Genomic DNA, 15,111 nt, shown 5'->3' with positions numbered 1-15,111 from the left:
AAACTGTCATTTTCCCCATCCCCCAACTGACCTCAGCCACACAGCCTACCTCAGGGCACACAGCACTGCCTTCATGATGACTCCAAAGTCGGTGCAAGTGTATCACCCCTGGGGAACAGCCACCCTTCCCACAAGGCTGAGACAGACATGGTCAGAAAGCCCAGGACAAACACTTCTCTGGTGTGACAGTCTTTGCAGCATCTGCCCAGCTTTAGACCTTCAATGAGCCTCCTAGCTGGAACATGAATACTTGAAACCCATCCTGACAGAAACCGAGAAATGAACGGTAGGCATTTTCCTGAAATCCACCTCCATCAATGGCTCCTTAAAATTGATTCGGGGAAATGCAATCTGTGTGCAGCTGACAACACAGGCAGCAGGCGCAGGAGAAGACATCTGGGGCAGTGTTAAAGGACAGGGGGTGGCAGCAGGGAGCAAAAGTGGGTGGATAAGGGAAGAGGAGTTTTGGAAACAGATCGGGGGGAAGAATGGGATGGGACAATGCACATGGAGCTCCAGGAGGATGCTGATGCCATAGATGGACCCTCTGCCCCTTATATGACTAAGGAGATGACATGAAAAGCCCCTCCATCTTACTGCCACCCTCCCCTCCCCCCCCAAATCCAGAAATCGTTCATTAAGCTGTCAGAAAAATCTTTTTTTGTACATTAGCCTATTATCAAGACTCTAAAAATAACACTCCTGGACCCAGATTTAGCCCTCTGCAAATCTTGCAAAACAAAATTAAGAGCCCAGTGGGGCAAGGAAGCAGGTAGGGTGCCAGGGACACGACTGCAGCAGCCCAGCTGTGGGAGAGTGACGGCTGGCTGCTGATGCATTAACGCTACTGAGGCAGGTACCATATACACCTGTAACTGAAATGTTTCACCTCTGTGTGCCTCAGGTTTTTAAATTGTTCAGTGGGAAGCAAGACAACGAGAGCACTGAGATCTGCAATGAAGGTTGCAGCCAGAGCTGGGCAGAATCAGCATTACTTAGGAATAGGACCACATTGACGCAAAGCCACGCGCTGGCCGTATCTGTCACAAACATCACTAAGATGGTTTCTGTAAGAAACAAATACAACCACCAAAAATCGGTGGACTACTTTGCCTCGCCTCTAAGCCAAACAAGGTTATCTTTTCTCCACAAAAATGTTATGCATGGTAACCGAATCTCCAGGAGAATGAAGAGTTTAGTTACACGCCAGAATAACCTTTATTTCTGTCTCATTTTACCGAGTAACATAATCTGCCCACTCCATCGATCAGCAGTGCTCCCTCTAGATAAAACAGCTCTCTGGGATGCTGAGCACGGGAGTACCTTAGCACCTAACGCAAGTCCTGCCTCAGCTCAGAGAGGGTGTGAGGACTTCATGCCACCACCTACCTTTGTTCTCTGCTCAAGCAGCGACTTGGCAGAACAAACCCACACTTGCCACATTTAACAACTGCTTCTCTTACTGCAGGATCCCACCTTGTGTTAGCTCCAGCCCACTTACCCGTGGCTGAAGGTGCAGAGCTCTCTTATGCCCTCCCGCCTATAGCACCCAAGGCAGGAAAACCCCAATGCTGTATGGTTGACACAACCTCCAGATCTCTGCAACAAAGCGATCACCTCCTTTGCTTGCGTGGCTGGGGTCAGGGAAAAAGGTTTAGATCCTGCTAAAAAGGTAAGACTGCTCCCTGCCTCATCCCTTACCTCTTCATACCTCGATTCAGGATACTGCAGTTCTGCCAAGCCTCCCCAGCCAGGCGTTCCCACTGCCTCCCAGCGCAGCAGCCAGCGTGCTGCTCCAACAGTCCCTCTCCCGACTGATGTCCCTGCATGACTCATGCACGGAGCTCATCCCGACGGCTACAGCCAGCTCAGGGCAGTGCAGAGATACCTTGCGCCGTAACTCTAACTACAGGGTCTCAGAGGTCTGTGCATCACTGAACGCTGCTCCAGAAGGACCTGAGAGGGTGCATGAAACTCTATATTCAGGGTTTGCTTTTGCCTGTGAACAAAACAACTGCTATGTTTCCCTCTTGTATTACCTGAGAGGCATTTGCCTACCAGCGGAGCTGCACAGCCAGGATGACAACACACGTCCTGCGCTGGCTGCGGACGAGCCAGGATTGCCTCCTCCTACCCAATCTGCCAGCGTTGTAATTGCTCCAGTATCTAGTTCAGTCAAGATGCCTGGGTTAGCTTAATGGCTTTTTAACAGTTGCTTTTCCGTAACCTGGATCATTTTGCCAGGACTGGCTTGGGGTGTGACTACACGAGCAACTCAAGGGGTGTAAACCCAGGGCGAGGGAGGGAGAGCAACCAGACTGACCAGGGACAGCAACTTCGCCAACATCTGCAGCACGAGCCTCCAGATAACAAAGACGCATGAAGAGAGCACCCGAGGTCCCTCCTAGCCATTTTCCAGTTACTCTCTCCCACTCTTTCTCTTGAATATTTGAGTCCTGAAACCCAGAGACCAAGGTCAGGTTTTTTTGGCTTCAGGCAACTTAAGGGGAGACTACAGGTTTGCATTACTGAATTGCTGTGTAACAGTTTTCCTAAGTCTGCATAGGTTCTTCTATCCTGAATCACAATCAGAATGAACAAAAAGAACCTTTTTTGGTTTAGACAAAATTAAAATGTACCCTTTTTGTGATTTTTTCCCCCTCTGAGTTAATCTCTCCTTGGTAACCTCCTACACACTTGTCGTGGTTTAACCTAAGCCAGCAACTAACCCCCACCCAGCCGCTGGCTCACTCCCTCCCGGTGGGATGGGGGAGAGAATCGGAAGAGTAGAAGTGAGAAAACTTGTGGGTTGAGATAAGAACAGTTTAATAATTGAAATAAAATTAAGTAAAATAGTAGTAGTAATAATAATAATAATAATAATAATAAACAAACCAGGTGATGCATGATGCAATTGCTCACCACCCGCCGACCGATGCCCAGCTTGTCCGCAAGCAGCAATCGCTGCCCCCCAGCCAGCTCCCCCCAGTTTCTATACTGAGCATGATGGTATGGAACAGCCCTGTGGCCAGTCTGGGTCAGCTGTCCTGGCTGTGTCCCCCCCAGCTTCTTGTGCACCTGGCAGAGCATGGGAAGCTGAAAAGTCCTTGACCAGTGTAAGCTCTACTTAGCAACAACTAAACCATCACATTATTGTCATCCTAAATCCAAACCACAGCACTATACCAGCTACTAGGAAGAAAATTAACTCTATCCCAGCTGAAACCAAAACACTCCAAATAATTTTGCACATTTTGAACACATTTGTTATGGATAAAGCCACAGCGCTGGTGCGACATGTCCGACCTGACACTGTGACCACCTTGCTCCTGCATTATTCCTTTCCCCAAAACCACGTCTGCCCCATCTATTGAAAAGACAAGCTCAGAGCTGCTGTTGTTCCAGCTACACACAGTCCTGTTCTGTGTTTCCTACAGCAGGAAGCTGGTCTCTTAACTGGTCCCTTGACATAAACATATATAACCTCTCTGTGCAGACAACCATTATACACACACACAATCCCTTTGCATCTGCAGCCCCTGAACTCACAGGTTTGGCAGGTCTGTCTCACGAGCATGCACTGGTCAGCAGCAACAGGCGGGATATACGCTGCGGGGACAAGAATGTGTGTGTTGTACATGTGCGTGTGCAAGAATATACACATAGAATTAATAGATTTTAGAAATATGTAGCTTTTCAGATTACGGGTGAAATATGGGTTTGAAACTCAACAGCCAAGTGAAAGGTTTTATCTCCTACAGGAAAATATTTGCCTGATACTTCACATTTTAATGGACTACTGGGGAATATTCTGCTTGTAGTTAACATATCTAAACTTTCCTCTCCCCCCCTCCTTTCTTTCTTTAAATGTCTTTCTCTCAAGGACTGCCACACGATTAAATGCTCTCCTGAATCAGCACTCTTGCCACTCTCCAGGCAGGGCAGTCGGTAAGCTGCGGGAATATCCATTTCATCTAACTCTGGAGATCCACATCGGAGCTAGTCACCCTAGGCACTCTGTTCACTCAGTGGAAAGCAGGAGACCTAGGAGACTCACCTTTAGGATGAGTGCCTTTCTTCCCACCAAAGGGTGAGAACTAGGGTAACTCACCCCAATGCAGGTCTGGTAGGGTGAATCCCATCTCTGGTGCTTCACTGCGGCCAGTGCAGCAGTGCCCAGTCCCCTGGACATCCCAATACAACTGAGTAGTCACAACCTGTACTTTGCAGAGAGGTCCAAACCTCCTGTGTGCAGACAGGCAGCAGGAGATGAGCCAGGCCAGATCCAAAAATTGCATGAACTTCATTAAAACAGGCAAGACTCCAAAGGCTGTAGGATAGGTCTTATTAGCTGAGTTACCAGAGACCGCTTTTGCGTCAGAGCTTTCTGCTGTCTCAGAGAACCACGTGAGGGCAGTCAGTCTTTCTGCAAAGGCTTAGCCACAGCATTATCTTTACATACTTGGGGTTTTTTTTATTTATTTTCTTTGTAAATCGAGAGCAAAACATATACACTTACATAACCAATGTTTTTCTCCTTTCAAATGCGTTTTGGTGGTGTCAGACCATATTCACCTATTCCTTCCCCTAAATTGCCCTCCCACTCCATCCCTTTCCTCCTTCATGGCTGTTCCCATAAAAGTCAATCAATAACAGCAGACAGTGCCACTACGGCAGGTGTATCAAGATTTATCATTATCCCAATGATGGTGTAAAAACCTCTGAAACAAAGCAGATACAGAAGCTCGTTCCATTCACCTTAGAAAAAAACCACAGAGGTCTAATTCTGTCCAGCCGACGTTGACAGAAGCCACAGAACTGTCACAAATATGTGCAGAATCAAGACCCGTATGCTTATTTAGGAGAATTTTTCATAGGTGCATTGGTTTCTTTTCTAAATGAAACATTTCTTACAACAGGATAAAGGGCACATTTTCTCTAGCATTTTGCTGCTTAGATGCTTCTGTCTTCTCAATGCTCAGTTAGAAGGACCGCAAAACAGTAGCCGTGCTTACTTGACAAATCCTCCTGTAGACTGCAAACACTGTACTACTTTGTAGAGATTTTCAGCTGCCATTGATGGCTATTTCAAGTGCAGTTTGAGAAGGTTTATGTGCTATGTATCCTACTGGAAATGTAATAAAACATAAATCGAGCAAGTAAATGGACTTTGTTGATTATTTTTGAATCATTAAGAATACCACAGCAGAACAACTACAGGAAAGGACAGCAGTATCTCTGCATGACTTAGGCACGGGGACTTTTCTGAGGATTATGACCAGATGGGTTGAAAAACTACATTAGAGACATTCAGACCAGCAAGATATTAATTGCAGGGAAATGCTTTGTATCTTATTCTTTTGGGATATCAGAAGTTCAAAGGGGAAAAGACAAAACACCACGGATACAAGGATCATTTCAGAATAGTACACAGAGGATCAAATATACTGTCCAAAGGCCACATCAAGCCCATTCAGCTCCTAAGAGAGCACTCAGCCAAAGAAGGATTCCTAGCTCGGTTAAAAAACAACAGAAGAGGCATTTAAGTTATCAATAAAACGTTCTGACAACAGACCATCTATTACACTATTCTAAAAACAATAATCACATACAACGTACACTGCAACTGCCTTTTAACTAGGCTTTCCTAGTCTCAAACAACCCGCTGACACAACCAAAAAAAAAAAAAACAAGTCACAAACTGTGATCTCTACCTACTGTGTATATTTTGAGAAAGTATAAAAAGGCTTGAGAAATCACTTGCTTACTTACCACTGTCTTGAAAATCTTTACAAAGAAGCTGAAGATTAGTGTATTTAAAAAAGAAGTAATGCAGTCCCCAGGGTAATATCAAGGGACTCTTCTGGAGGAGGAAGTAGCCACCATGCAGAGTTTCCCTGGGGTTTTCTGCTTTGTTTTTTCCACGAAGTACTTCTCCACTCAGACCCGAGTGTCCAGTGATGAAGAACAGCCTCTCTGGGCTGAGGAATCTCCTGGGCCTTCGCTGCACAAGTACAAGGCAAGGCTTAGAAGCTCAAAGGAACACATTGTTGAGGGCCACTCATTCAACCATGGCTGGCTTGTCTCTTCAAGTTTGTATGGCTTGGTGCCTCAAGACAATTCTCTCATTAGGCTCTGACAGAAAGTCGTCATTGACTCAACACAGCACCGCTCCCTGGCACAGAAGGTTGAAGATATTATCTATTCAGACAAGTCCAACATTTTTTAATACAGAACCTTCTTCAGTGCCAAGGGTTCCACATAAGCTCAAAAACTTTGTACAGCACGTTAGCCTGACTCTAGCCTTTCTTTATTTTTGCTGTATTTTGTTTAGTAAACAACTTATACGGGGAAATAGATTAAAATTTTCAAGGAGAGCATTAAACTAGTTCAGTGAAGTTCATATCATGAGTCTTAAGTAACAGAAAAACATTCTGATCAGAGAGTTATAAATTCTACCAACTAAAATAAGCCACAAAAAAGTGTCTCTGTTACCAAGAATTTCACTTTGGAGCTTAGTGATACATAAGATAAGTATTCAAGATACAAGTAATTACATTGAGTAAACAATCCTACAGCGGCCAATGAAGATGTTTCTTTCATTCAGTGCAAAAACATCTACAGAAAATCAAATCTTGGCAGGTATTGCATGCAGTCACAAATCTGCGGGCTCCTTTTACATACCATGCTTGTTCATTCCTGCCTGATTTGTGTCTCAATCTACAAAACTATAAGGGGGGGCGGGGAAGGAGGGGGGGGGGGAACCCACCTCTTACCCAGTTTTACTCAGCAAAAGGAGAATTCTTGCACTTTGTAGCTAGGAGAAATATGGCAGTCGATTAGGAAGAGCTGAAAATATTTTTGAGGAACATCTGAAGGCCATTTGCTTATTCTCCTTAGTTTTCCATTCCTAATAGATGGCAATCATAAATGCTTCCAGAGATTTCCTTCACTGTGCATTACTTCATATTCAAACATTCAGGTACCTCTATATAAGAAAAATTAGCAATGCTTGCTGTCTTTGCTCTCTTCTAACTAGATGAGCACTTAGGGAGTATTATTTCCACGTAAAGGAGACAGAAAACTGATTGCATCTGGCTTTTCCCCCCATCTAATTTGCATGAAATCAATATTTTGCAACCCAGAGGCTGGCTACTCTGTGTTTTTGTTTCCTTGAGAGGAGGTGCAGAAAAGGACTTATGGGGAGAGGTGCAGGGAGGGGACCAAGATTTTCCATCTCTCAGGACAGTTTAAGAAGAAAAGATTGTAATTCTCATGAAGTATATAGCATTTACAGTCCTAGAAACTGGAGTCCTAGAAAAACATGGCAACGGCAGGGGCTAAATTCCCGTCACTCGTGGGGCTGTCCTGGAATGACCATGCTTATGGACAACAGCATCTTTCATTCTCCAGAACGAGTTCTTTGTGCCTTTCTCCATCGACAGCTTAATACTCCAAAGAAGAAAGGAAAACAGTTTCCCAGAGACACACACACGCAACTCGTACAGCCAAAACCAGAATTTCAAGATAGTATTTTTCCCCATAAGATTTTCTTCCTTCTTCTCTGCTGCTCTTTAAGCCTCTCTACTTGGTACCTTTGATAACAGAAAGCATCACCCATTCTTGGATTTGGTCTTGATTTCAGTCCTGTGTGCAAAGGGACCTGTGGAAACACTACACACAGCCCAGGCAAGGACTACTACTGCCTGCATAGCTTCTACTGCTGTACACATGCAAAAATGTGAGGTGCACCTCCGTGTGAGAATATGACTGAGCCCAAAGCGATGATACAGAGAAACACATACAGTCAAGTCTTCACACGGTGACAGTAAAAAGATGAACTGTTTATTTAATTTCACTGCTGTATCACCAGTTCACATCTAGCCAAGTCTTTTGTGACCACAGGTCAGTTATCTTCACCATCTGGTGGCTTGTGCAATATGGTCTGTAATTTAATAGCAGCCAGTCCAGCGCACCGGGAAGGAAAGCTCACATCACAGGAGACATCTTTGCATTTGCTATGAACTGGTCTTCTTATAAGCAGCCTCATGCGAAGAGTCAAGGGCCAGTCCGAAACAGGAATACTTATCCCCACACATCACTAAGCGAGGACAGGGCAGAAAGTCTTCAACTACCCTGGAGGTGCTTAGGCAGAGGTTTTTTCATGATTTAGTGCTTCCAAACTAGCATTACTCACTGAAAACTCCCTTAAAAGCAAAAGTAAAACACACTGCTTAAATGAGCGCTTAAAGTTTAAAAAGTTATGCCGCGCTGTGAACCCAGCTCTTGTTGAACATGTGTTACACATAAGCGAAGCCTGACACACTTCCTGCGTTGGCAGGGAGATAGAAATGGAAAAGCTCACTGAGGCTAGTTTTAGTGATTTACGGCAAAGGAAGGGGAGGGGGGGAATCACATCTTTCTTCAATATGTTTTTCTACTATCGATATACATGTTCTACATAAAACTAGTCTAAGCCACTTTGCACTAAAGCTAAAGTAACACAAAGGTGGCAAAGTCAGTGACTGGCATTTCAGGTAATCCTGCCCAACATCACCTGAGGGACAGGATTTACCTCAATTTTAGAGGTCTGCATCTGGAGAAATTACCCTGAACTCTCTTCATAGTCAGAAGAGAAACAGAGTAGGTTTTCAAATGACACAAAACTACACCTTTACTGAGAAAATCAGTTGCTGCCCCTCAAATAACATTCACAACATCCTGCAGCAAGCCCTTCTCTAGTTCAGCTACATGATGTTCTCGCCTAGCGTGGGCATTTTCTTAAAGCAGAGATAAAACAGATCATAAATGACCTATTTCTTTCCATTGACTACAAAGGAATTGTGGTTGGCTAACTCGAATGCGGACTTGCTCAAACAGATTTAATCCAGAAAACCTAAGGAGACAGTGATGGCATCTATTTACTGTCTTGGAAGGAGAAGGCTCCTTCATATACCTTTTGTCATGCATCAGTTATGTCTCTTACAAAAGAAACCACATGGGCTTGTCTACAGTATCCAACCATACACACAATGGATAACAAATTAAGGTTATGCAAGCAACTCTGTTTCTTCCCTTTTCTAACCTTCGAGTTCTGGGCATGCTACGATAATGCTCTTGCATCCGATATATAAACCCATTGCAAATCCACCAATTCCTCATGTATTGAAGGAGAAAATTATTATTATGGAGGGAGCAAACAATCACGGAGGACGGGACACATGCTGGTACAACATTTTGCTAGACCTCAGAGGACTATCAGGAATTGTGGATCTTACTGTTGCCCTCAAAAGGGAAAACGGTTTAATGGTCACAAACAACAACGCCAAGAACAAAGATTTGAGTCACTTTTTCTGAGGGCTGCACAACTAAGCAGGTGATATATGGGTCTGCTGTACTGGCTTCCTCTGTCCACAGAAGGGACTAGAAGCAAGATGCAGCATAAGAAAGCCAACATATGAGTTTCCATCCTCTGGTTCAGGTTTTCACTGTATACAATCCAAAAACAAACACAGTGGACCTTAACAAATTTTGAGGCAAAGGTGGCCACATCCACTGCTTCCCAACTGCAGATGGAAGGGATCCAACCTTTTTATGACAGCTACTCCAAAGCTTTGAACATGGTAAACTTCAGGCGTTATCCTACAACTCAATAGCTAACTCAAAATGAAAGTCCCCACTGATAAAAGCTAAGAGAAGTACTACAAACTGCACGGATATATCTGTACATAGGCACAGGAGAAAATACCACCTACAGGACTTAGGAGCAAGTATCTCACTGTACTTTAATAATAACCACCAAGTTCACATATCTGTAAGAGATACTTATGCACCTCAAGCCCTTTGGCAATGTCGGCTCTAAGTTTTTTTTTAAATCTCATTACAAAGTATCTATGAATTTCCAGCTCATTTTCACTTCCAACTACTTCTATTCAATTCTGTTCTTGCCTGATCTATAACTTATGTTAAAACATATGGCAGTGTATTTGCTAAAAATTCCCTCAAAAAGTGCATTCCCTAAATCAATTCTAAACAGCTTCAGATTTGAGATCAGGAAGGGGGTGGAGGGGAGAACCTAATAGTGCTTTGCTGTTTTTCTGTTGGGGTTTGGGGTTTTTTTTCCTTCTTTTTTTCCTATGAAGCTAACTGAAGCAGCCAAAAGTTATTTAGTTTATGAAGTGAAAATCCTATAAATTGTAGTGGAAAAGCAATTTAATCTTAGTTCCAGATCTTGAAATGCTCAATATACATTTAAAAAAAACCAACCCTTCATAAAGGTTATTATTAAATACTTTGGAGAAAGATTTAGGAAAAATACTGCACATGCATTCAGTAGGAATCCCCAGTGGTTGTCTCATTTACTTCATTACACACATGCGCGTGCACACACACAGGGTGCTAATTGCACTCCAAAAGAAAACTGCAGGCACAGACTGCAAGAAATGATGTGGGTCCTTCCCCTGGTTTCCTCCTCCCGATGGATGCCCACTATTCTTCTAAAAATTCCCCACAGAAAAAGAGAGTGCTAATTGTAGCTATCACAAAGTGTTTTTCTATCATTGCAGAAATTTAATTCCTAAATTTGAGTCAATGCACACGCAGAGGCAGAGACCAAAGTAGAGGTAGGAGTGATGATGGATCCATGCAGCAATTCATTCTAGCAAGGAAAATTTAAACACACATCAAGAGCATAATCCTATAATTGGCAGATCCACTTCAAAATGTTGAAAAGCTTATTTTCAGCCTCTTAAAGCTAACTGATGCAACACCTTTCTGTGAGAACACCATGTAGCCCAGGCACTTGTCTCCCATACCTCAGAGTTACCACAAAATGCATTAGTTCCCACTTCAGGGTTTATTCTCTTACATTTTTCCAGGAACAATGTCGGACTTCTTTTTGTCCTCAGAAGAAATAAGGTGCTTCGCTGAAATCTCAGTACCTGTTAAGACTTCGAAGTTCGTGCTGACTTGTGCTAATCAAAGCTGCACAAGACGCTCAGGCGTGTAAAGAAAGGGCTAGAACAGAGAACACCCTCATGCCACTGTATCAGTTAATGGTACGACCTCATCCGCAATATCAAAGGCAAGGCCACATCTCGGAAAGATCAAAGAAAATAGTAAGAACAATCAGGACCTTGAAAAATCTCTCACAGAACTGACTTTAAAAAAAAAAAAAACAAACTTGCAGAACCGTCACATGACAGAGATGTCAATTCGGAGAAAATTGGACAAAGAATGATAAGTCCAGAGAGAGGACGTCTGTTCTCCTTGACTCAAGACCTGAAAGAAATCAGTGTTAGCTGATCAACAGTTAGATTAAATCTTTCATTTAGGAGCTAGCACTAGGATCCAAGAGCAAGCCCAGGGAGCAAACAGGAACGCAGTAGCACCGACAGCGACTGGTCTGAGGACAGGTTGTGGGACTGCAGTTGCACTGGCGATACCAACACAAGAGGCTGTCCACAAGTAGAGGACAGATCTCCATCCCACCTCCCAGGCTTGTTCTCCAGCATCAAATACTCTCAGGAATGAAGAGAGAAATGGTTAACGCATGAATTCCTCTAGGAGAGATGAAGTCAACCTGTATTAGTGGAAACTGCTCCTTTCTCCACATACCCTCATACAAGTAGGACCATGGGAATGCATTTTCTCTAGGTTTGCTTACCACTGACAAGCAGTCACTCAAGTTTAAAGGCAAGAACCAGCTTTATGCCTACACATAACTGCATCGCAGCCACTCACATCACCTCTGCAAGAGCAAGCTTTAGGTGAAGTATGGCAGGCTTATGCTCAATTCAGGCCCCACAGAGCTGATGCAGGTTAAGAGCAAGAAGCATTTTGCCAGCAGAGGCACATGGTCACACTTGGCCTGCAGTGCCTTTATTCTAAACAAGTAATTCTCTGCTTTACCATCTCTCCTTAAACACTATTCTAAAATGAAAGGGGAGTAACATTTGTTCCAACCACAGCAGAACTTTAGTTTGCTTAGAAGTGAAAAAAAAAAAAAAAAATAAAGAGGAGGAGGGCAGGCTGTGAAGAAACCACTCTGCAAATTACAGCAACTGTGGCACGGCAAGGAAGCACGGGCTTCTAATGGCCTCCAGCAAACAATCCATACGCATCTTCTGCCTGAAAAATGTATCATGCAGCTAAGTGAACATTCCTCTGCGGACATTATTTTTGACTGAGGTACAGAGGCCCCGCTGCATGGGGAAGCAGACAAATCCAGGAGAGCAGGAATCCCTGGCCAGACAGCTTACAATTCACACAGACAAGGTGACAAAAGGAGGGAAAGAGTCACAAGACGCAATCACGGTTACAAGGAAAACACGTTGAGCCAACTTAACCACCGGGAAGGAAAGACAACCTCGATTCTAGAAAAGAAATGTTGCTTCATTCTCTACTTGTAAAGGTAAGTCTCAAGTGTTGAAAAAATGTGAAAAGGCAGTTGAGTTCTGCATCAGAACTGGAAAAAGAAACCCACTTACGCAAACTTCAGTAAAAAAATTAAATAAGGAAATAAAATAAGTTTGTGTAAAATTAATTTTTTTATAATATTATACAGCTACAGTTGTAGCAGTATTTGCAATCTTGTGTATATTCATATCAACGAATCAGCCTTAGCCTAAAAGCTGTGTTTTCTGTATGTTGGAGTAACTTAACAGCCCAGCTTCATGGGGGAAAAACTTCAGACCTATTACATACTACTTTACCCAGACACGTCCTGAAGTTTACTTTTTGTATCCATAGGTAAAACATGTAAACTATCATTAGATTACACATAAACTATCGATTCATTTTCAAATCTTAATATTGGCTAATAAGCTGCCTTTAGAAAGAAACACTCATGCTCTCGCCACTTACGAACAGGTGGACTTTCTGTTATTAATTACGGACCACTGAGACAAGACTCACGGGACAAAAAAAATTCTCATGGTTGTCAAAGGAATTAGTTTTGCATTTAGAGGTTTTTATGCAATTTAACTGTGTTTAGATTTTACAAAGATGCTCAGCCACGGCTGAGAAATGCTAGAAGTCATTACTAGAATGCACCAATACCAACAGTTTTATACTCAGGGACATTTTTTTAAAGCAAAGGTATATCAGCACACCCCTTGATTTCATGAGAGGAACATACAGATAGTGTTCAAAACTCCTGTGACACTGAACTAGAACTTTGAATTTATAATTAACTAATCTAATAACAGACTTAAAAGAGCCCTGTTTGGACCTTTTTATGTCAGAGCAATTTATTGAGACAGAAGATTATTTTTATCAGCTTGAAGATAGCAATCTTCCTCTGAAAGAAGATACTTCCAAGGACTCAGTGTTTACAAACAAGCAGGAGTTCTCAAGAGAGAACATCTCCTATATATACACACAACAGAAAAAAAAAAGGATATACAACTGGCAGGTTGAGGATTTCACTTACTTAAAGCACTTAAAAGAAAATGGAGTTGCTTTGAAAATTCATCTCCAAGTGTGGGCTGCAGAGTCAGCTTTTTGAAGATTAAACAACTTTATAAAGAAGGAAATAATATGGTAGAGATTAAACTTCAATTTCACCTGTTTGACTTTGGGTCCTTTCATGCTTTGGCTACATAAAATTTGGCATTAACCTGAAAGCTGACATCATTTTACCATATCCAAACTCACAGGAGCAAGAAATGTCCTCTGAAGGAGGCCACTATACACATATATATATTTCTTTTTTAAGACAAAACATACATACCCTTAAATCTGGAGAGAAGTTGTCTGCCGAGGTGGAGACCGAGTCGGACGATATAGCAGAAGCAGATTTGGTGTGAGCAGAATGGTCCGAGTGAGAAGTGGAAGCGCTATGAAGAGAAACACCACAGTGTATCAAAACCGCGCTCAAGAATGCTCAAAAGCCGACAAGTACGGCCACTCGCTTGTATCAGGCATTTTTCACTATTTCCACCCTTTCCATTCTCAGTTATTCAGCCCTCGGCAGTGGTTTAAGAGAACCTGTTTCACTCGCCGTTGCCACAGATTACCAAAACGCGCACAATTCATTACCAAATCTCAGCTCAGACTGAGCCAACGTTACCACAATCACACACTTGACCAAATCCTAAATCACAGAAACTAAGGGCCTCCATTTCAGGCTTCAGATGGGAGATATTAGTGCGCTGCAAGGGGATGAAAACAGACAGACTCCTGAACGCACGCCAGCACAACTCCAACCGCAGCTTTACAACGGTGGAAGAAACTCAGAATAAAAACTTTCCATCACACATAACTTTCCTCCTTCAGGTATAAGTACAACCCTCAGGAGAATTAAAAAGACTCTCAGCATACCTCTCTGGTGATACAAAGTGCGATTTGCTAAATAGCAAATCAAAACAGTTATTTTCTTTTTCTATACGTTTTTTTCTAGTACAGCTGTAAGCAATTAAAATAAGCTTATTTTACAGCGTTTTTATGCTGCGACCTCTCCTACAACCGTAATTGCTTAAAATTAGCATTTGATAATAATGCTCTTAAAACCCCAGATGACTGTAAAGAAAGTTCCTCCATGGTACAACATTGCTCCCTGAAGCCACAGTACAGCAGCGAACGCTACCTGCGCCAATTAATTCCCACACTCTTACCGATCCCAGAAAGGTGTAAAGACCCTTTGAAAGATCAGCTATCAGGTGTGCAAGCCTAGCCTTGGCCAAAGCAGAATACCAGCAGGAGTACTACTGTTACTACCTGTATTAATTAGACATGTGACAACGTAGAAACAGCTGTATCTGAGGTTCCAAAGGGCCTGGAGATTTGTTAATTGTCTGAAAATTGTTTTGCTGCTGGTAAACAGCCACCAAAAGGCCAAAATGTTCCATTTTTATTTCTATTCTTTGGAGTTTGGCAAAGTATTGCACAGGCAGTGTTAAAAACATGAAGGACTACAGCAAAATTGGGCTCTTGCTGGGAGTCAGTCCTTTCTCTCCAAGGATTAAAGAGTATTGGCAACTCTTTCATCCTATGAAGTAGAAACTTAGAAATGGAACCTCTGGGAACAGTAAAAAATTATTTAAAATAAATGATACCGGTGTGCCAATTGAATAGCACAATTCCACTGCGTGCATTTGTTGTACACGGTTC

At 42.8% G+C, this 15,111-nt stretch overlaps 1 protein-coding gene across 2 annotated transcripts in view; it reads right to left on the bottom strand.

Annotated features, from left to right (window-relative positions):
• Window positions 1–15,111, bottom strand: part of MTMR2 (myotubularin related protein 2) — a 63,555-nt gene that overhangs the window by 28,211 nt on the left and 20,233 nt on the right. For both annotated transcript variants that reach the window (XM_087756446.1, XM_087756447.1), the window contains exon 2: window positions 13,733–13,838. In XM_087756446.1, the coding sequence (XP_087612572.1) occupies window positions 13,733–13,838 (106 nt within the window). The remainder of the gene's footprint in view (window positions 1–13,732; window positions 13,839–15,111) is intronic.

This window comes from Nipponia nippon, unplaced genomic scaffold (assembly GCF_047370975.1).
Source record: "Nipponia nippon isolate SJK-2023a ecotype South Korea unplaced genomic scaffold, ASM4737097v1 scaffold_2, whole genome shotgun sequence".
Taxonomy (NCBI): Eukaryota; Metazoa; Chordata; class Aves; order Pelecaniformes; family Threskiornithidae; genus Nipponia; species Nipponia nippon.
Note: the sequence above shows the minus strand (reverse complement) of the source record. Positions and strands in the feature narration are given on the sequence as shown.